General features: G+C 63.1%; 1 protein-coding gene across 1 annotated transcript in view; it reads right to left on the bottom strand.

Annotated features, from left to right (window-relative positions):
* The window catches only part of FOXO6 (forkhead box O6), a 30,745-nt gene extending 11,472 nt beyond the window's left edge, over positions 1-19,273 (bottom strand). The window contains exon 1 of the mRNA XM_080357647.1: positions 18,190-19,273. Coding sequence (XP_080213773.1) covers positions 18,190-18,627 — 438 coding nt within the window. The 5' untranslated portion in view covers positions 18,628-19,273. The remainder of the gene's footprint in view (positions 1-18,189) is intronic.
* Positions 19,274-20,041: the final 768 nt, after the last annotated feature.

Below are 20,041 nucleotides of genomic sequence, written 5' to 3'. Positions count from 1 at the left end.
CGGGCGCCCGGGCCGGCACGCACGCCGGCTGCGCGGTGACTCAGCTGACCCGCCCGGCAGCAGCTTGCTTTGCACCTGCTAATTACGGCCCCCCCGCCGCCCCCGCCGCTCCTCGTGCCGGGGTCTCGCCAGCCTGCGCTGACTCACGGTGCGGGGAGGCGGGAGGAGGGGAGGCCCCCCCTTTCACATCAGCTCTGGGGGCTCACCAGCCACCCCTGTGCCCCTGTGAGCGTGGGGGCTTGTGCTGTTCATCGCAGGATAAAACCTTCCATGGCAGGAGGCTCCTACACCCCAACACTCCCCACATATGGCGGGCACAGGCAGCCAGGACCCTGCACCCGTGGAGCCTTTTTGGGTCACAGCCCTGCAACTCCTGCACCGCCACCAAACAAGGCACAGGGCAGCCTACGGACTCCTGCTGTCACCCCGCACCGACACACTCGCTCGTATACACAGTTGCATCCATGCGCTTGCACACTGCGGGTTTGGAAAGGGGGATCCCCCCTCCAGGACATCCCTCTGCCCTGGGGCTCAGCAGAATGGGGCTGTGGGATGGCCTCGGTGCAGGCAGCATGGGCAAGGGGACAGCAAGTCAGACCCCGTCCGAGGTGATGCAGCCAAAGCCAAAGCTCCTCCAAGGCTGCTGGGCCGCTTCCCTGGGTCTGCAAAGAGCAACCCTGGGGCCTGCCAGCCTGTGCCCACCGCTTGGTCACAGCCACCCAAAGCCACCACAGGCCACCGCACAGGCACAGCCCTTCCACCGGTGCTCTGCTTTCGGGTGGGGAACAGCTGGGCACAGCAGAAGGTGGTGGGTGGGCTGAGGTCCTCCCCTACCTGCCTGCCAGAGCCGGCTCGGGATGCTGGGTTACCCGGGAAACGGCGGATGACATCGCAGGGGAGGCAGGGAAACTCTGCCCGAGGTGTTCGGGATGCCATCGCCGTTGCCAGGGAAACGACGGTGACATCCCGCAGGTAAGCGATGGCGGGGAAGGAAGCGGGAGGCCCGGTGATGCACCCCGGCTTCGTCTCCCTTCTCGTCCTGCAAGGGGGTCTCTGCCCTGCGCCGGGTGGGCACGTGCCCTGGGGGAGCCTGGTGGGCTCAGCCCGCACCTCACTGCCCCCCAGGGGTGCTGGCAGGGTGATGATGAGGGGGCTTCCCCCTTGGAGACATTGTCACCCCACCTGGGGCTGTTCTGCAGCACGGAAAGAGGAGCTGCTGCTCCCCATCTCTGCCTGAGTGCTTTGCTGCCTGCTGTCCCCCCACCACTGCCTGCTGTCCCCCCGACACTGCCTGCTGTCCCCCAACACTGCCTGCTGTCCCCCCGACACTGCCTGCTGTCCCCCACCACTGCCTGCTCGTTTTGCCTGCTCACAGCGATGCCTGGGGACACAGTGATGCCAAGGACACCTAGGGACACAGCGATGCCCAGGGACACATTTCCCTGCCCGCAGCTCCCCAGTGCCAGCCCATCCCTCAGAGCTCTGCCGGGGGTCTGGCAGGAACCCCAGCCCGGGTAGGGGCAGCACTTCCCGGTTGCCTTTGCATTAATCACAGTCTCTGCTTTTCCCTTCGAGGGCTCAGAGTCACTGGGGATACCCCAAGATTTCCCCTGATAACCCAAACTTTCCCAGCTGTAAATCTCAGCTGCTCGCCCCCACCAGGGATGCACCATCACCCCCGGCAGGGTGTCACCCCCTGCCCCAAGTCCTGTTTGATCCCACAGGGTGCCAGGAAAGCCACAGCCGCAGCTCAGCGTGGTGGTTTCTGGGCTGTGCTTGCACACGCATCAGCTGCAGGCAACGGGTGGGCTGTGGGGATGTGTCTAGAGCAGGTATAAACCCAGCAAGGCCAGGGGCAAGAGTTGGTGGAGCCACACCGGGGGCTGCTAGGGGGGAAATGCAGCCTCTGCCCCCCCAGCACCGCTCCAAAAATGACTCAGCAACCGCAGGCAGCCCGAGGAGGAGGCTCCTCAGCCACAGCTGGGGAGGCAGCGCGTTCCCTGCGGGGTGCTGCAAAGCAACAGCAACACAACAATCCCCCTCCTGCCCATCTCGGAGGAGTTCGCCACCTGAGGCCGAGCAGTTTTACCTGTAACGGCAGAAATTACATCAGCCAGAGCAGCTGGTCTGGGTGCTGCTGGAGGGAGGAGCTGGATCAACCCCAGCGCTGTCACAGCCCCACGGGGACACCTGAGACTGGGCTATGAGGGATGCGTCCTCTCCTGCCAGCGGGACCGGGAGGAGGGTGGGAATGCTCCAGGTCAGGCTGTGCAGCATCCTCAGGGCTGGTTTTTAGTGCTGACGGTTTTCTCCGGAGCAAGAGACCCTAAAAACTGGCCCTGGCTGCAATCCGTCCGCTCAGCCTCCTTGGGTCCATGCTGCCAGCAGGGTCCTGGCTTTCAGCTGGAGGGATCAGATGCTTGGGAACAAAACCACCCAAAAAGAGGGTGTCCAGTGAGAGGGGGAGGTCACAAAATGTCCAAAAAAGGGCTGGAGGAACTAGCACCCACACCACCAGGGACAAATGGGCTCTGGATGCAGGGAGAGGATGCTCTGCGCCTGCACCGCAGGCTTTGAACCCATCCACAGCCCCTCCGGTCGTTGATTTTCAGTTTTTGCTGGGGGGATGAGTGGATGGGGTGGTGCCGGGGAGGGAGCTGCAGGTGTGGAAGCAGTGGGAGCCCTGGCGCTGCAGCAAGACACCTGCTCCCAACTCCTGCCAGCTGCACGCCCACCCTCGGGCTCTGAGCACGCAGGATCATGGCCCAAAATCTCCGAATGGGGTGGACGGTGACACCCCCGGCAGCTCCATGGGGCCGTGGGCACCTACCCGGTGCCAGCCCGGGCCGGACCCCACGCTCGGTGTGTCGGTGCTGTCAGAAGAGGTTGTGGGACAGGACACCCCAGCGCGGTGACGCAGGGGCTGCTTCCCCGGGGGAGCTGGCAGCCCTTCAGATGGCCCCCGCCCGCTCCCCCGCGCTGCCGGCCTCCCGGCTTCGTGACACTGAGCTTTAATTGAATTAGACGCTGCTGCCTGGGCAGAGCAGCCTGCAAACCATCCTCGAATTCCTGGGCACGGCGCCCGCTCGCTGTCTGCGAGCCAGCCCCCGTCCCCCCCGCACCCCCACCACCTCCTCCCCCAGCGCTGACCCAGAATAGCGGAGCCTCCGACCCCCCCAGCTGGGAGGGGGGTCTGGCCGGTCTCAGCGGGGCTCGTTACACAAATGAGCCCCAGCGAGCGATGCGGTCAGAGGCTGCAGCACCTGTGGGGAGCCCCCGCGCCTCTCCCAGCGGGGTCAGCGGCGGCCGGCGAGCCAGCCCGTCCCCGCGCCAGCTTCCTCCGCTACAGAATGTACCGAGGGCCCCGCGGCCCCAGCCAGGGACACGATGTGCTCCCCGCTCCAGGCCCTGTTTTTCCTGGCCGGGCTCCTGCTGGGCTGGCGGCGGGGCGGCCAGCGCGGCCGCTCAATGCGGCTTTTGTTCGCTCCCCGCTCGCCTCCTTTCACACCTCCGGCCCACCCTTTCGGCCCCTCCATGTGCCCTCAGACCCGGCCGTGACCGTCCCCGGCCGTGACCGTCCCCTGGCCTCTCCCACGGCTTCATTGCTGCCTCAATGGCTTTTTCGTTCCCCGCGAGCCCGGCCAGGGCTGCTGGCAGCGGCCGAGGAGCTGCCGTCCTGCTGGCAGGACAACCCAGCATCTCCGAAACCACAGGCAGCATCGGGTACCTGCCAAAGCAGCAGCTCCCAAATGCATCCCCAGGAGGGACAAGGATGTTTTGCACCTTCTCCTGCCCGCGGCCTCATCCTGCTCCACGCACAGCCCATGGTTAATGGGTCCATCCCTAACTCGCCCGCATGTGGGGCGCAGGGTACAGTCCCCGGGGACATTTCCCCTTGCAGGGGAACTTCGAGTCCTCACACCCACAGGAAAATGGGTATCTGAGGTCCAGTACAGCAGCTTATTTCAGATTCTCGATCTTGAAACATTCCTGTAGTAAAACCAAAGTAATCCAGCGAACCCAAACTGCCGAGATGTCATTTAACCCCGCGAGAGTTGTGTCCTGGCTGCCCAGTGCTGCTGCTTTTCCTGCCTTTCCCTTTCAGCCGATTTGCAATCCGGGCCGGTTGACCCAAATTTGCTTTTCCTTTGTGGAAAACACCTCCTCACCAGACAACACTGCTCAACTGACTCAAAACCCAGCTCCCCGTGCCCCAAACCTTCGCCAGCCCCAAGAGCCGTCCCCATGCCCGCTGCCTTGGCACAGCACAGCCGGCACAGCGACCCCGACACCGCACACGCTGGGAACAGGTACAAATACACATAGGAATGAACCCCAAATGCTTGGGTGCAGCTGGGCATGAGGCCGGACCTCCTGCCCCACAAAGCCGGGCTGTGGGGCTGTACGGGGTGAGGATGAGTAGGAACCACGTGCCCAAGAGCATCCCTGCAGCCCCATGTGCCACCGCTGCCTTCCCAGCCCTGGGAGGGCACGACCGGCTCCCGGGGCTTGGCAGGGAGGCAGAAAGGACACAATTGCCCGAGTAGAGCTGTTCTGGACCCTCATCACCCCCAAAATCACCAGTGGGTCTGGCTGTCGAGTGGGGTACATCCTCACGCTGAGCCGTGCACTAGGGTGGTTGGCCACGGGGCTGGGAGCCCCCAGATTTGCAGACCCATCGGTGATATGAACCATCTGCATGACAGCACCATAGCCCCCCTGCCCCAGAATCATGGCAATCATCCGGTGACCCAGCCCCCCTGCCTCAGAATCATGGCAATCATCCGGTGACCCAGCCCCCCTGCCCCAGAATCATGACAATCATCCGGTGACCCCCCCATCCATCACTGCATCCCTCACATCCAGCCCAGGCACAACCAAACCTGCTCCCAGCCCGCATCACCCCACTGGCGGCATCGCTCCGGTGTCCCAAAGCTCCTTTTTGTTTCCACGGCTGCTCTCCCCCCGCAGCGGGTGGGGGGTCTGTGCCTCCGTCTGGCAGCTCAGCCCTTGTCGCCGCGGGGGCCGCGGCAGCAGCGCTGCAGGGAGCTCCCCGGGGAGGCCTAAGTGGATCAGAGGGTTTGAGCAGCAGACGGCTCCCAGACAGAGCTGGATCCTCTTCAAGGCGGCCACTTGCGGCTACAAACGCACTTTCTGCCTGCAGCTCCCCAGACAAAAGTTTCACACCAGCTTTATTGCGTTTAACCCCTTGCTGCTTCCGGCCCTGCAGCCCAATCCCAGCTGGATGGGGTGTTAACCCCCTTGGGGCAAATCCAGCCCTGCAGGAATGGCCAGAGGGATCGGGGTGCTGGGTGCTTGTGCAGGGACCCCCCCTAAAGCCTGGGGTGTCCTGAGCCAGGCAGTGAAACCCACTTGCCAGTCCTGCTCATCCAAGCATCCCTGAACCGTGACAAGGAGGAAACTGAGGCACGCAGTGTGGGGGAGCAGTGGGGAGGACTGGGGACACCAACCTGCTCCTCCATCCCTCACCTGTGCCACCCCGACCCCTGGCAGCAGGTGGCAGGTGACAGACACCCCTCTGTCCCTCGCCAGCCTGTCCCTTTACGGTACCCCCAAAGCCGGTGCTTGCCAGGTGCTGCGGTGGGGAGCCAGGGTGGGGGGAGGCTTTGCTGGAGTAAAGTTGCGATTAATTATTCAGAGCGCAGTGATAATTACAGGAGCCCCCTGGTTCTGTTCATGCAGGCAGGAGGAGGATTCGTGCCACGGAGAGGGCTGGGGACATGGAGAGGGATCTTGGGGACCAAGGTCCCTGGGGCTGTGCCACCATGGGGGATCCCGGCCATCCTGCCCCCCTGCTGTGGAGCCACCTGTGAGTCTTGGCTGGTGGGGGGCATGGGATCCCACCCTGGACCTCTGCAGCTGGGTACCTTGCTGGTTAAACTGGGAGCACTGGGGAGCCAGGCTGGCCCCACGGCCAGCACTGCCCACCCCATGTCTCCCCTCCCTGCCCCATGGTGGCTGCAGCACCACACACTTTCCAGCCCTGCATCCCATGTTGCACAGTCCCGCACCCCAAATCTCCCAGCACTGCACCCCGGTCTCCCCACAGCACTGTGCCCCACATCTCCCCATCTTGCTCCTCAAACCCCAGTGCTGGGGGTCCCCCGAGCCCTGTATGGTCACAGACACATGTCCCTGCCTCCTGGGGACCAGCAGCAGGATGGGCACAGAGGTACCTGCCAGGACCCTGCTGAGCATCCTGGGGTACCCCCTGCATCCCCCCACGCCAGGCCCCCACCTCTGAACCCACAGCCGCCACTGCAAGCCCAACACGGGGCTGATACTGCCGCAAACCCTCTGGCCTCGCAGCCCCCCCGCACAGCCGCTCCTTGGCTGGCGCACGCTGGCTCCGGGATGGAGAAAAAACAAGAGGAGGGTCAGCCAAAAACTACACACAGAGGGCGAGCGGATCCTACCGCTGGGATCCCAGCACCGCCTGGCCCTTAACGGGCACGAGAAACCCCGGCCAGACAGTCCTGGCACGCAGGAGGACACCTGAGGACACGCCACCTGGGAGCCGGGGATGCTGCGTGGGTACCAGCAGCCCTGGGTCAGCACAGGGCGAGCAGGGGACACGTGTGTGCCCTGCGGTGCTGTCCCAGCGGCAGCGGGGAGCTGGCTGGACCACCTCTGAGCCAGTGTTAATATCTCCCCTCACAGCGCGCACAGAGGGGCCCCATCCTGCAGCGCCAGAGGGGTCCGAGGCGGCACCTCCGTGGGGTGAGCCAGGCCCCACGGCGTGTCCGAGTTATCTCCCCTCTGACGCACCCGTCTGGCATTTTCTCATTACACTGAGCTGATGTTTTGCCACAGTGCTGGAAAAAACCCTATTTTGCAGGCTTGGCAGCGTGGTGGGAAAGCGGGGTGAGCGGGAGTGCTCTCCCAACATCCATCACACCCACGTGGGCCAGTGTGCTGGGGACCCGCACACCCCATCACTGCAGAGGGGTGTCCCCACAAGCTCAGGTGGGTTTCTGGGTGTGTGGGTTCAGGGTAGAGGGTGCACAGGGGGGAAAAGGGATAGGGTGCAGGGTGGGTGTGGGTACGGGTTTGCAATGCAACATCTGGGTAGGTGGGGTGCAGAGTGGCAGGATTTGGGGGTGTGGGGTGCACAATGCAGGGTACAGCTTCTGGGATACAGGGTGGTCAGTGGGGTTTGGGGACCAGATTGTGGCATGCAGGGTGTTGGTTTTGCGGTACAGGGTGGAGGTTTTGGGGTGCAAGGAGCAGGTTCTAGGGTGCAAGTTTTGGGGTTCAGGATGCAGGTTTTAGGTCCAGGTTTTGGGGTGCAGGTTCTGGATGCAGGTTTTGGGGTGCAGGGTGCAGGTTCTGAGCTGCAAGGTGCAGGTTTTGGGGTGCAAGGTTTTGGGATCAGAGTGTGGGGTTCAGGATGCAGGTTTTGGGCTGCAGGGCGCAGATTCTGAGGTGCATGTTTTGGGCTACAGGAGGTACAGGCTGATGTGGGACCCCGTGCGCCTCGGGCTGACATTCCTGCCGCTCCCACCTACACCCCAGCAGCTGCCCCCCAGCCCAGCCGCCTCCGCTCCGTGCCCGGGCAGGCTGCGCTCCCCTCCAGCCGCGCCGGCCCCGTGCCAAGCCTGGCACAGCTCCCATCGCGGCTGCACCCGCCCCAGCGCCGCGCGGAGCCCGGGCACGTCTCAAGCTGCCTGGCATCGTGACCCTCCCCGGGCCCTGCCCCATTCCCAGCTGCCTGTTCCCATTCCCTGTTCCCCGGGGCTGCCCGTGGGGCACAAGCCCAGCCCTGCCTGCTGCGGGCAGCTGCCTGAAGGCAGCAACTGCAAAGACATGGTGGGTCCCAGGGCTGGCACAGCGCTGGGTGGGTGATGGTTGGTCCCCACGTGCGGGCAGACACACCGTTCAGCCGCTGCAACAGGACCTCCCGGCATCACGGGGGGGAAATTCAGCATCCTCCATCCCACTGCTTGGTACCCAGAGCCCCATGGACACACACGAAAGGCACCAGCCGGGAGCTGCCATTTGCTTCTCATGGAATCATTCTGGTTGGAAAAGATCCTCAAGATCATCGAGTCCAACCATAACCCACCCCTGGCACTGCCCCATGTCCTGAGACCCTCATTCCATGTCCAGCCCTGCAGGGATGGTGACTCCAGCACTGCCCTGGGCAGCCTGTTCAATGCCCCACAGCCCTTTGGGGAAGAAATTGTTCCTAAATGCAACCTCAACCTCCCCTGGCGCAACTTGAGGCCGTTTCCTCTGCTCCTGGCGCTTGTTCCTGGGGAGCAGAGCCCGACCCCCCTGGCTCCAAGCTCCTTTCAGGCAGTTCAGAGATCAGAAGGTCTCCCCTCAGCTCCTGTTCTCCAGCTGAACCCCCCAGCTCCCTCAGCCTTAACATTTTTGCCCTAAAATGGTGAAATTCAGCGCAAAGCAGAGCAGCCCCGTGGTCCCATCGCCCCTGCCTTGTGCCCGGGCACAGGTGACTGCAGACGAGTTCACCAAGAAATTGAACCAATGGGCCCTGCAATTAATACCTGTGATAGAATAGAGCCAATTATAACAACTGGCACAATAATTGCATTACACCTAGGGAAGGGTGTCAGCAGAAATCCCTGCAAAAGAGACTCTTTGTCTTTGCTTTTTGTTTTCTCTCCAGCTCGCAGGTAATAGCCAGCAATGGGCAAATCCTCTTTTAATGGACTCTTAATAATGCTGTAATTTCCCTTTGCGGGGAAAGTTTTCCAAACAGTCAAAGATTCAAAACAAAGCAATGATTGTTCCTATTAGCATTAAATTCTACTCTGGGAGAGAGAATAAATCAAGCAAGGGGATTCAATTCAAAACAGAACTATAAAAAATCCAATAATGATTTTTTAATATTAATAAGAAAAATATATTGTTATGCACCCTTAGCATTTAAACTTCTAATCCAATCAGCGCAAAGTGCAGAAATAAATCATAGCCGCGGAGGAGAAGGGAACAACCATCAAGCAGGCAGCAATAAAACGCTGTCTTACATCCCTGGGACAGGCATAGGTTTGACAGCCTCAAAAGAAAAAAGAAAGCCAAAATTTATGAGTCTGTTGCTCTGCAAGCTTGTTAATTCCTTCCCTGCATCTCTGCATGCGCCCTGCACCTGGGGCAGGGAGGGTGCACGGGTGCCACCAGGCGAGCAGCAGGCAGGAGGTGACAGTGGGGACCCTTCGAGGCCATGCTGCAAAGATGGAACTCGACCTTCCTCATCCTCATCCTCATCCTCATCCTCATCCTCATCCTCCTCAAAGCTAGCAGCTGTCGGCAGCTCCGGCTGTGCAGAGATGGGATGGTTCCCATGGCCCTGCAGCCACAGGGGGAAGGAGCCAGAGGACCTGCTGCTAACAGAGGTCCCAAGTGTGGTCCCAAGCACAGTCCCACTTGTGGCCTCCGCAGCTCTCCCACCCTTGCACGCTGCATGAGATGTTTCCGATCCTGCACTACTAACACACCTGAGAGCCTGCGCAGGCTCCAGGGATGCTCGAAACCTCAGCACACACCGACGTGGTGCCCACCCCTGCCAGCAGTGACAGACACCTGTGTGGAGCCACCCGACACCCCGGTCACCCTCTGCTCCCATCCCTGCGTGCACGGCCCTTCCCATCGCACGGGTTTGCACAGCAGAGCAGCGAATTGCACCTCTGTGTAACACCCATGGAGACGGCCGTCCCACTGGCTGGGAGATGATCCCCGCTTTGCCAGGGTCTCATTGCAGGAATAATCCCGGAGAGGCTCCCCCGGCTCGCACTGTGCCGTCCTTGTTGAACTCATTACAGATAATGGCCCCACAATTCACCGCTGACGCAGCTGGGCTACTCCCCCTGATTTATCGGCTCCGGCGGACGATGCGCTGCTACGGGGCCAGCGATGAGCTTGGGCGAGTGGCAAAACGCCACGAAATGCAGCCAGTTGGGTCTCAGCCCCCAAACCTTGAACCCCAGCGCTCCTGCCAAAAGCGGCTTCATCCAACGGGAGGGAAATGCAGAGCCGGGGCTGCGGGAAGCGGGAGCAGCAAGGCACCTGCAGCTGGCGGTCCCAGCCGCGCCACGGCCGAGGACAAAAGGCATCTCAGCCACACAGGGAGTCCCCGGCTGTCTGGCAAACTGCTGACGCCACGAACCAGGGCGAGAGGGCGTTTGGGGACAGGGGGACGGACACATTGCTCCTGCTCACGAGCACCCCGGGCTTCGTTCCCACCGGCTCCCAGTGGCTGAGCTCATGGGGGGCAAAGGATTAATTGCAGCTACTCCAGGTCCAAACCTGACATGTCATGGAGCATTTCTGCTCCACTTTCGCTTTGGCTGATTTGAGCAGCGGATCAGGGAGCAGGTGCCAGGCTCGTCTCCATGCTCCCCAGCTTGTTCCCATGCAACCAGTGACATCTCAGAGTAGCAAAGCTGCTCCTCGAGGAGCAGAAAGCACCCAAGCCCTCCTGGCGCTTTGCAGTGAGTTTTATGAAAAAAAAGAACAGGAGCCTGAGGAGGGTGGACCTGCATCCCTGCATCCCACCATCCCCGCATCCCACCATCCCCGCATCCCACCATCCCCGCATCCCACCATCCCTGCCAGCCTGGCTGCTGGAGGAGATGCCACTGGTCCCCAGGGCAGCACGGCCAACAGCACGTGAAACAGCCACTAGAAAGTGTTTGGGGACCTCAGAGAGCGAGCAGTGCCACCACTTATGGCATCGCCAGGCTTTCTCACCGGACACTGAGCACCGGACACTGTGGCACCCTGGCACGCAGCACCCACCCCGTCCCTCGAGGACCTCGGCAGTGCCAAGGCTGGGCACGGAGCTGCACAGCCCCGCCAGCACCCGTCTCCTCCGCACCTCGGGGCTGCCCCCGGCTGCAGCGTCCTCCCAGTCCCGCGGGAGAGCAGCCAGACTCCCCGGGAGACACTAAGGCTGCCCGGGAGGGTGAGGGTGTCTGGCAGCACCAGGCGCCCAACGCGGGGCTGCAGGGATGCGCCTGCGCGGGGGCACCCGGAGCCCGGCCAGCATGGGGTGGGCGAGCAAAGGGGGGCCTGGGGAGGTGGGGGGGGTTGAACTTTTGAACCAGCAGGCAGGAGATCAGTGCATTACCTTAACGCGAGTTAAAAATAACCGTCTCGTCTCTCGAAATGAGCCTGTCTGCAATTACAGCTTGGCATGTCTGCTCTGGAGCGTCCCCGCGCTGGCATGGCGCCAGGTGGCAGGCGGCCCCAACAACCCTCGCCACTCTTCTCTGGCTTGAGCTTGGTATTTTTTCTTCATTTTGGGGGGGTTTTGGTTTTTTTTTCCCCTCCCTCCTTCCCAGCAAATCAAAGGTGGCTGCTCCATGTCTTGGCTTGGGCTCCTCATCACCTGCATCTTCAAAAGCGCCCAGGCCCGTGGTACCCACCACACCATGGCAAAGCCATGTTGTCCCCTGCTCACCCGGGAATGGGGACACTGCCACCAGCCCGTGCAGTGGCACAAGCCAGCCCAAGGCATGTTCAAGGGTCCTTCCCTGCGCTGCCCTTGCACGCCCAATGCACATCTCACTGCAGCACGCAGGCACGAGCACGCGTGGGAGCACACGTGGCGAGCCCCATGCACGTGTGTTGCGTGTGCACGTGTGTCGCGTGTGCCCGCACTACACCCCGAATGCACGAGCACAAGCCTGTGAGGGAACATGTGCAAACCCAGACGTGCGTGCACAGGCGGCGGCCGCCCTGCAGTATCGCTGCCCGTGGGCGCCCTGCTCTGCCCGGCCCCGCGGGCAGGCACAGGCAGCGGTTTGCCCGCAGCGGGCACCCCGCTGGCAGAGCCACCCCCTCGCGTGCCCCTGTCACCAGCACCCAGGGCTGTTTGGGAAACCTTCCTGAAGGCCCCAGGGACAAAATGCCACCAACCCCGGTCCCTGTGCCCCAGTGGGCACCAGACCCCAGGAGCATCCCCACTGCCAAGTCCCCTGCACGGCCCAGCGGGTGCTGGGGAGAGGAGGAATGAGCCCCACACCGAAAAAAGTAGGCACCAACCATGCAGACCCCAATATCACCCCATACTGCTGCTACTCCCTCTAGGGCAGCCCCCCGCTGCTGCCCCCCATATCACAGTCCTGGAGGGTCAGATACCCCATGGCTGAAACCAGTGACAGCTCAGATGCTCCAATGTCCTGGAGGAATAGCACCAGCCCCGTTTGGGGGTCCCCGTGCCCCGCTCCCAGCGCTGGCTGCCTCCTCCTCCTCCTCCTCGCGGCAGCGGGTGAAAGCGAGCTTTGTGCCGGGGCTTTCAGTTCTCCTGGCTGGCGCCCGGCCAAGGCACCACATAATAATGAACAGATGCTGTCCAAAATGAGCTTCAGCGGCAGACAGGCGAGCCACTCCGCGTGTCCTTCCGTAACCCAAAGTGCCTTTCACCTCCGCACTCGTCAGGCACCTTCAGCGGGAGAGAGGAGCCGATGGGAAGCGTTGGGCTAATTAAAAGCACCGCGATAGGGGAGCAGCGAGCCCACTGCCCAGGGGTGTGGGACGGCAGGGGGGATGGCGGCTGTGTCCCTGTAGGCAGGGACAGGGTGCAGTGGGGTGACAAACGGGAGACCCCACACTCAGCTCCACAGCATCCCCATGGGGGACCCAAGGGCACAGTGTCACCACGGCTTGGGGTGGACCCTGGGGATGGAGCGAGGGGTCTGACTGTGCCTGGACCCTGCTGTGGCCATGGGGAGGGGAGAGTCATCCCCTCCTCGTGCGCTCCTCTGCAAGGACATGGTGGTGACAAAGGCCAGGGGACATCCCAGTGCCAGCAGCATCCTAGTGAGGATCCCACTGGGACGGGAAGCTCCAGCTCTTTCCCGTGTCCCACCTGTCCTGACCCACGGGGGAAACAGCATCCCTGCAAAATATTTATGAGGCTTTTTAAGCACAAAGCCAAACACCAGGAAATTTGTTTCCCAGCCCAGGATGCTGGTCCCCCCATCACAGCACCGGGCAAACAGGGATAGATGTGCATAGGGACCGGGGCGCGGGGATTGATGGAGACAACGGCGGGCTGCGAGCGCCCTTCTAGTCCACAGGATCTTAACTGCAGTTTATATTCCAGTGGTTATTAAAAATAAAGGGGGGGTGTGGGGAGGAAAGCTAAGAGCAGAGCAAGCTGTTCATTTGGAGCCTTTCCCTTGGGTTTAATAAAGCCCCACTCACTGCTGTAGTATCATTTTTATGCTATCATAAAGCTGGACCATTTAGCAGGTTTGTGTTACTTCAGCAGTTAGCGCCGCATGAAAAGCGATTCCACAAGAAGGGGGGGAAAAAAAATTAGAAGGAAGATGAAAAACTCGAAAATGAGAGAGAAAAATGAGGCAGGAAGGAGAGGAGCCCGGGGGATTCCTCAGAGCCAGCAGCACATCACGGCAGCTCACGGGGGAGCGAGCGGTTCCCCGTCCCTGCATGGAGTTGGGAACAGGGCGAGGAGTCCCCTGCTCCACACTGGGATGCTGAAGGGTCGGGTACCACAGCCCAGCATCCCCGGGGATCCAGCCTGTGCTGCGGGGAAGGGTCAGAGGTTCCCTCGCATCCCGGGGACACCAGGGACGTTGCACCTGTGGGCACAGGAGAGCTGCGGTGGATATCCAGGGGTGTTTGGGGATGGAGCAGGCAAGTTTCCCCGAGGTAATGGAACCAGCCGAGCTCTCCCGGCCCCAGGCAGCTCTCTGGGGAGCACCAGGCTCTCCGTGCTGCTGGAAAAATCTCCATATAAGGGGAAGATGGGGATACGTGAGCGGAGCCGAACTGCCCCAATGGGAGCCCTGAGTGGGCAGCACCACACTCAGCCCAATGCCCTGGGGCTGTGCCCCCCCGGCCGGCTGGCAAGCACGCTGCTAATCCCAGCACAAACGGAACCGAGCCTGCTGCGCGTCCCCAGAGTCACGTCACCCCAGAGCCATGTCACGCCATCCTCCCCAGCTCCCTCCGTCACCGCTGTGCCAACCGCCGCGGCGCCACCCGCTCCTCGCTGGCACCCGCTGCCCTCTGCACGGGGAGTGTCATCCCCGTTAGTCCCAGGCGCTGGTTTCGAGCCTCTCCAGCCACACTGGGCAACATCCCAGATCCAAGAGGGGAAGGGCAGGCGTTCGGTGGCATCAGTGACAGCGCACGCAGAGCCAGCGGGATGCTCTTGCTGCATCCAGTGCAGTTGTGCTCCAGGACACAGCTCTGTCCCCAAGGCCACAGCTCAGGGGTCTCCATGCCCCACGGGGAGGCAGCACACCCCAGTGCACCCCAAACCCTTGGGCAGCAAGGGGCACTCAGAACACGCTCCCACCCAAACACCCTTTCCAGCCCTTTTTCTCCCTAATTCATTTCCATCCTGCCCTGCAAGGGGAAGGTGGCACTTGGTGAGGGGGGTTTCTCCGTGTGACAGCCCCGAGTGTTCCCAGCTCTCCGGGGCCAGCGGGACCCGACAGTCCCGCTCCCCCACTCCGGGAGCAGCCGCCGCGCCACCGACCCAGCAACATAAAAGAGGAGGAGGTGAAGGGGAGGGCTGGGAAATTAAGGTTTTCAGCACTGTCAGAGTCACATCAAACAGGCATCCACCAGCTGATTGCTTGATTGTTATATTTTGGATGTCAAACCAGAGCAAGCAGAAACCTTTAAAATGCATCAGTGCCGCTGCCTTTTTGACGGAGGGTGTTGGTTTCCCATTAACAAGTGGAAAGCGTGAGCTGGAGCAGAAAACTTCAAGCGCTTTGGAATTGATAAAATAACAACTCCCTAATTAAGCAGAACTGTCAGTCAAGAGGCGCCTGCTGCCCTGCATCGGGAAGCAGCAGGTCCGGGTGCACAAGCCCAATGTACCGGCCGAGCCTGCTGCAGTACGGGGGGTGCACATCCCGGGGAGCAGCGGCCAGCGCATCCCCCGCTCCCCATTAGACAGCGCTGGGTCCTGGTCCCGGTGCTGAGCACGGCCACAGTGTTTCAACACTGTGCCTCAGTTTACCTCGCCCTAAAACCATGTAATACAACCCACAGCTTGGTGGGGAAGGAGAGGCCTGACCCCATAATGCGCCCCGTGCCGGTATCCTTCCCTCCGAGAGATAAATAAGCAGCCTGGGATGTGTTGGTCATGCCGGACACCACGGCCGGGTGCGGGTGCAGCATCCCCACGGCCGGTTGGATGCGGGAAGGGGTCTTGCTGGGAAAGTCCCCGCGGTGCTGGAGCAAGGCGGGAGGGTTGGACAAGTCCTGCCAGACCACCAGCAGCGCGGCCATCGCACCGTGGGGATGTCGTGGTCCCGGACCTCCACCGTCCTGCTCTCCCCGGCACAGGGAGGCTGCAAAGGAGCTAATTAAAGGAGCAGCCCATTACCCGAGACTCCCCTCTGACACTGCTGTGCTGGGTAATGAAACACTTTAAATCCGCCATGCTTTTCCCAGGCCTGGGGCAGGAGGGACGTGGCATCTCCAGGGGCTCTTTAATAAGCCACCAGCAGCTCGTTACCACAAAATTGACTGCCCAGCACTCTGGGTGCTCCCTCGGCACTGGGAGTGCCAGCCTGCCCCAGGGAGGGATGTGGGGAGCTACCAGGGGGTCCGGGGCAGGGGACAGCCAGGAGGGACATGGGGCTGTGGGGAAGATGCTTAACCCCTGATACACTGGTGTCTGATGAGGCAGCCAAGCAAACGGGGTCCCCGCACACCCCTTCACATCCCAGCTGGGGATTGGGCACCTGCAGCATCAGGACAGGCCCCAGGGTGCCCTGCCCGATGTGGTCAGAGAGCAAGAGCAGCGCTGCAGCCTGGGCAGCGGAGCCCAGGGAAGATCGGCAGAGCCACGGCGGAGCTGCCCGGAGCCAGGGACAGCCCAGGGGGGTGCGGAGCATCCCATCCCAGGGTGCACCCGGAGAGCCCACCCCAGCCAGCAGCTCCTGCAAATGCCCCGTCGTGCCCAACAGCAGCCGGACCCCGAGCCCGACGTCCTCCCTTGCGCATCACAGCATCCGGGGAGGCAGCCCCCTCGAGAAAACCACCAAACCCCGCACAGCGTGACGGGCTCCACTGGTAGCACCCCAGGAAGTGTAGGTTGGGGACACAGACCACACACCATTCCTACACCCCAAGGGACACTAGGAAGGGCATGGTGGCAAGGGACAGGGCTGAACAACCCGCATTGCTCCCACACGCTCTCTGGTGGAGGCCTCGCCAGGAGGTGTTGGCCCAACCGTGGCTCTGGGACACATCAGAGACCCCCGGGTGACAGATGACACTGAGAAAGGCCACTCCTGCTTTCCCAGGAGGACGCCCTCGAGAGTCACCTCTGCCAGGACTGATGCAGGCAGACAACGCTGCCTCCACAGCCTGTCCTCACCCAGGGGCCCAAAGCCGGTGCTGCCGTAGGCGGGACGTGAAGCCTGTGCCACCTTGCACACCCGCACAGACACACCCGCGTGTTGCCACTGTCCCCTGTGCACGCCCTGACATGCCCAGAGAGGACACAGGTCACTCCTCCATCCCACACAAGCTGCAGGTGGATCCAACCCCAGCACCATCTGTGACAAGGACGGCTGCGGGTCCCACTGTCCCCAGCTGGGATCCTTCCACCCGGGGAGGTCTTTGCTCCATGGCTTTGGCTCGTGTGCCAGCGCCATGAGACACGAGCATCCTCCTTCCCCGCTCATGCCCGGTACGGCTGGGCACACAGACTGCACACGGCTCCGTACCCCTCACTGCCCTTCAGGGACACTGAGCTGGGGATCCCCCAGCATCCCACACACCCCCAACACACACACTGCCTGGGAATCCCTTCGCTTCTCATCCCGGCCCTCCCGGCCACTGTCCTGGAGCACTGACAAACCTCCCCAACATCTCCCCAGACCCCACCAGTGCATGTTCCCCACTGTCCCCAATGGGCGCAAGCCTTGGGGAAACCCTTCTCCCCCAGCGCACACCCAAGGCCACACAGGTCTCACCCCGGGTGGAGGTTTGATCAGCACCCACGCAAACGCCACCTCTGCAGCCCCTGACACCTCCCCCAGTGAGTCTCCGCACCAGGGGGACACCGGCTGTCCCCTGCTCACCCCATCGCAAGCGGGACAAGGCGGAGAGGACGCCCAGCCTCCATGCAACACCAGCACCCACAACCGCAGGTGCCACAGACGAAGTCCAGCCTCCCTGCCCCAAAAATGCCCTGTTTGCAACCAAGAAGACCAGGTCTGGCCACCTCCGACGGAGCCAGGACACACTGGAGCCAGGGCACATGGTGCCAGGGGCACAGGCTATGTTAGAGCCCCCGAAGCCTCGTTACACACTAATCACACTGGAGGTGACAGGGCTTAGGGGAGGGCTTAAGAGAAACCATCTCCTTTTTACTGACACCATCTGGACATGGGCGATCTCTTCCCCCTCCCAGTGCGGAGCTGGGTGAGCGTCAGCCGGAGGGGCAGGGGCTGCTGTGACCCCCCAGGACCCGGCATCCTCCGTGCTGGGATGGTTGATGCGATGCATCCCCAGCTCACACCGAGCAAGAAGGGGATTACTGCCCGCACCAGGGATTTCTAACAAGCCCACGGTGCCAGGCGGGAGCAGAGCTGGGGAACCGCGGAGCCGTGGGGGCTGTGTGCTGCCTGCGTGGCCCCCAGGAGGGAGACGCGGCCCCGGGGAAGGCAAGGGCTGAGCCAGAGGAGACGCACTGGATTAAAAGTGCATCTTTTTATCCAGAATTGGGTAGAAGCCAGCCCGGAGACACCTGTTTGGGGACAGCTCTCCCTCCAGCTGTCCTCCCTGATGTGCCAGCGGCGCTCAGGGACCTGACACCGCTGGGGTACCCGCAGGCAGGGACAGGCGGAGCCATGGCAGCGTAGTTGCCGTTCCCTGTACCCTAGTGCTCACACACCACGACCACCCACCCCGCCGCAACCCCCCTCTCCTTGACCTCCCCGGGGAGGATGGCGGCACCGCGCTCCAGCTCTGCCGTGCCACCCAGCCCGAGGCCAGCTGGGGACAAGACCACCCCCAGTTCCAACACACAGCACCGCGACGCACCGGCTCTCCCTAAAACTTGACCAAGCCGTTATCCCCCCAACCGTGAGGAACGCAGGAATTCCCCCAGGCCCCAGCCAGGGGGAAGCATCCCAGCATCAGTGCACCTTTGGGAGCTGGGGGGAAAGTTGCATTGGGGTTCGGGTCGGGGGAGTCAGGTACCTTCCAGCCAGCGGAGCTGTTGCTGTCTCCTTTATCCTTAAAGTAGGGGACGTATCGCACCATCCAGTCGTAGATCTGCGAGAGGGTGAGGCGCTTCTCCGGCGAGCTCTCGATGGCTTTGGTGATGAGGTCGGCGTAGGAGAGGTTGCCCCAGGCGTTCCTCCGGGAGGTCTTGGCCTTGCGGAGCTGCCCGACGTCCGCGCCGGGGGGCGGCAGGGAGGCGGCGGCGGCCGCTCTGCGCTCCGCCGGGGCCGCCGCGTTCTCGGCTCCGTCCCCGCCACCGGCCGCCAGCGCCGGGGGTCCCCCCGCCGCGCCCCCATCCTCCTCCTCCGCCGCGAAGTCGGGGTGGGGGAGAGGCCAAGTGCAGGACCGGGGCCGGCTCTGCGGCTCGAAATCCGGGTCGATCTCCACCTGATGCGCCTGGAGCTTTTCTTCCATGGTCCCCTTCCCGCCGCTCCCCTCCCCACCAACAACCTCCTCCCCGGAGTTACGGTCGGTTTCCACCGAAAAAAAGAAAAAAAAAAAAAAAGGAAAAAAAGCAAAACAACAACCAAAAAAACAAAACACGGGAGGGAAAGGAGTGCGAAGAAGGGCTCCAAGCTCGGATGGAGGGGGTGAAGGGAAGGAGGAGCCGCTCCGTGCGCCCGGGTCCTGGGGTGCAGCCCGAAGTCCGGCGGAGCTCTAGGAGGCGGCTCTGCCCGGCTCCGCGTCGGGAAACCGGAGGCTAACGGGAGAGACGAGCCGGTGGGGATGCTGCATATTCATCGGTGGCCTCTCTGGCCCGGGCCGGACGCGGGGGGTTTTTGGTTTGGGTTCTTTTTTCTTTCTTTTTTTCTTTTTTTTTTTTTTACCAGCCGCAGAGCTCCGAAGTCGTTCCCGGCACAATAGGCAGCGGAGCGGCTGCGGGCGGGCAGGGCGCGGGGGCTGCCGCATCCATCGGCGGAGGCTGCACCGGGCTGGCGGCGCGGTCAGGCAGCAACAGATGAATCGGAGCGACCGGCGGCGGGCTGCATCCTCGACCGGGAACCGGCGTACTCCGGAGCCGGGCGGCGGGGCACCTGGGCGGGGAGAAGCGGGATGGAGTTGGGGGGGGAGGGGGGCGGGAGCCTTTGGCACGGCGGGCGCTCAGCCTCCCCCCGGGGCGGCTCGGGGCCGCGGCGGGCGGCCCGGCGCTAAGTCCGGCGGCGCAGCGGAGCCATGCTGGCGGGCGGCACGCACCTGACAGCGCCGGGCGAGGGCGGCGGCGGGGCGGGCGGCGGGCGGCTCCCCGCCCCTACGCCCCCCCGCTCCGTTTCAGCGGCCGCGCACCTGCCCGCCGACGCCGCCGCCGCCGCGCTGCCGCCACGGCGCGGGCAGGCCACATGCTGGGGCGGCCGCCGCTCGTTCGTTCGCTCGCTCGTTCGTTCGTCCGCTCCCTCCTTCCCTCCCTCCGCCGTGCCCGTCCCCGAATGCGGGCGCCGCCGTGACACAGGGGGAGGGCCCGGAGGGGCGGGGGGAGGGCGGGAGAGGGGAGTGCCCCAGCGCCGCGCGGGGCAGCGGCGGGGCGGGACGGAGCGGAGCGGCCCGGCACCGCGTTCCCGGCTCCGCGCTGCGCCCCCGGGCCGCGAACCCCCGGCGGCGGCGGCGGCCCCACGTGCGCCCCGGGCGCCCCCCATTGTTGCCCCGAGCCGCCGCCGCCGCCTCATTGGCGGGAGGTGCCCGACGGACACGCCCCCCGCGCCCGCCTATTGGCTCGGCGCCGGCGGGACGCTCCGCGAAGGGGAGGGAAAGAGAGGGAAGGGGGAAACGGATCCGCCCCGCTGGTGACGTCAGGGGTGCCGGCTGCATCCGCGCGTCACCCCGGGCAACGCCG

This window comes from Nesoenas mayeri, assembly GCF_963082525.1.
Source record: "Nesoenas mayeri genome assembly, chromosome: 21".
In the NCBI taxonomy this organism is placed as follows: domain Eukaryota; kingdom Metazoa; phylum Chordata; class Aves; order Columbiformes; family Columbidae; genus Nesoenas; species Nesoenas mayeri.
This window is presented reverse-complemented; position numbering and strand designations above follow the sequence as displayed.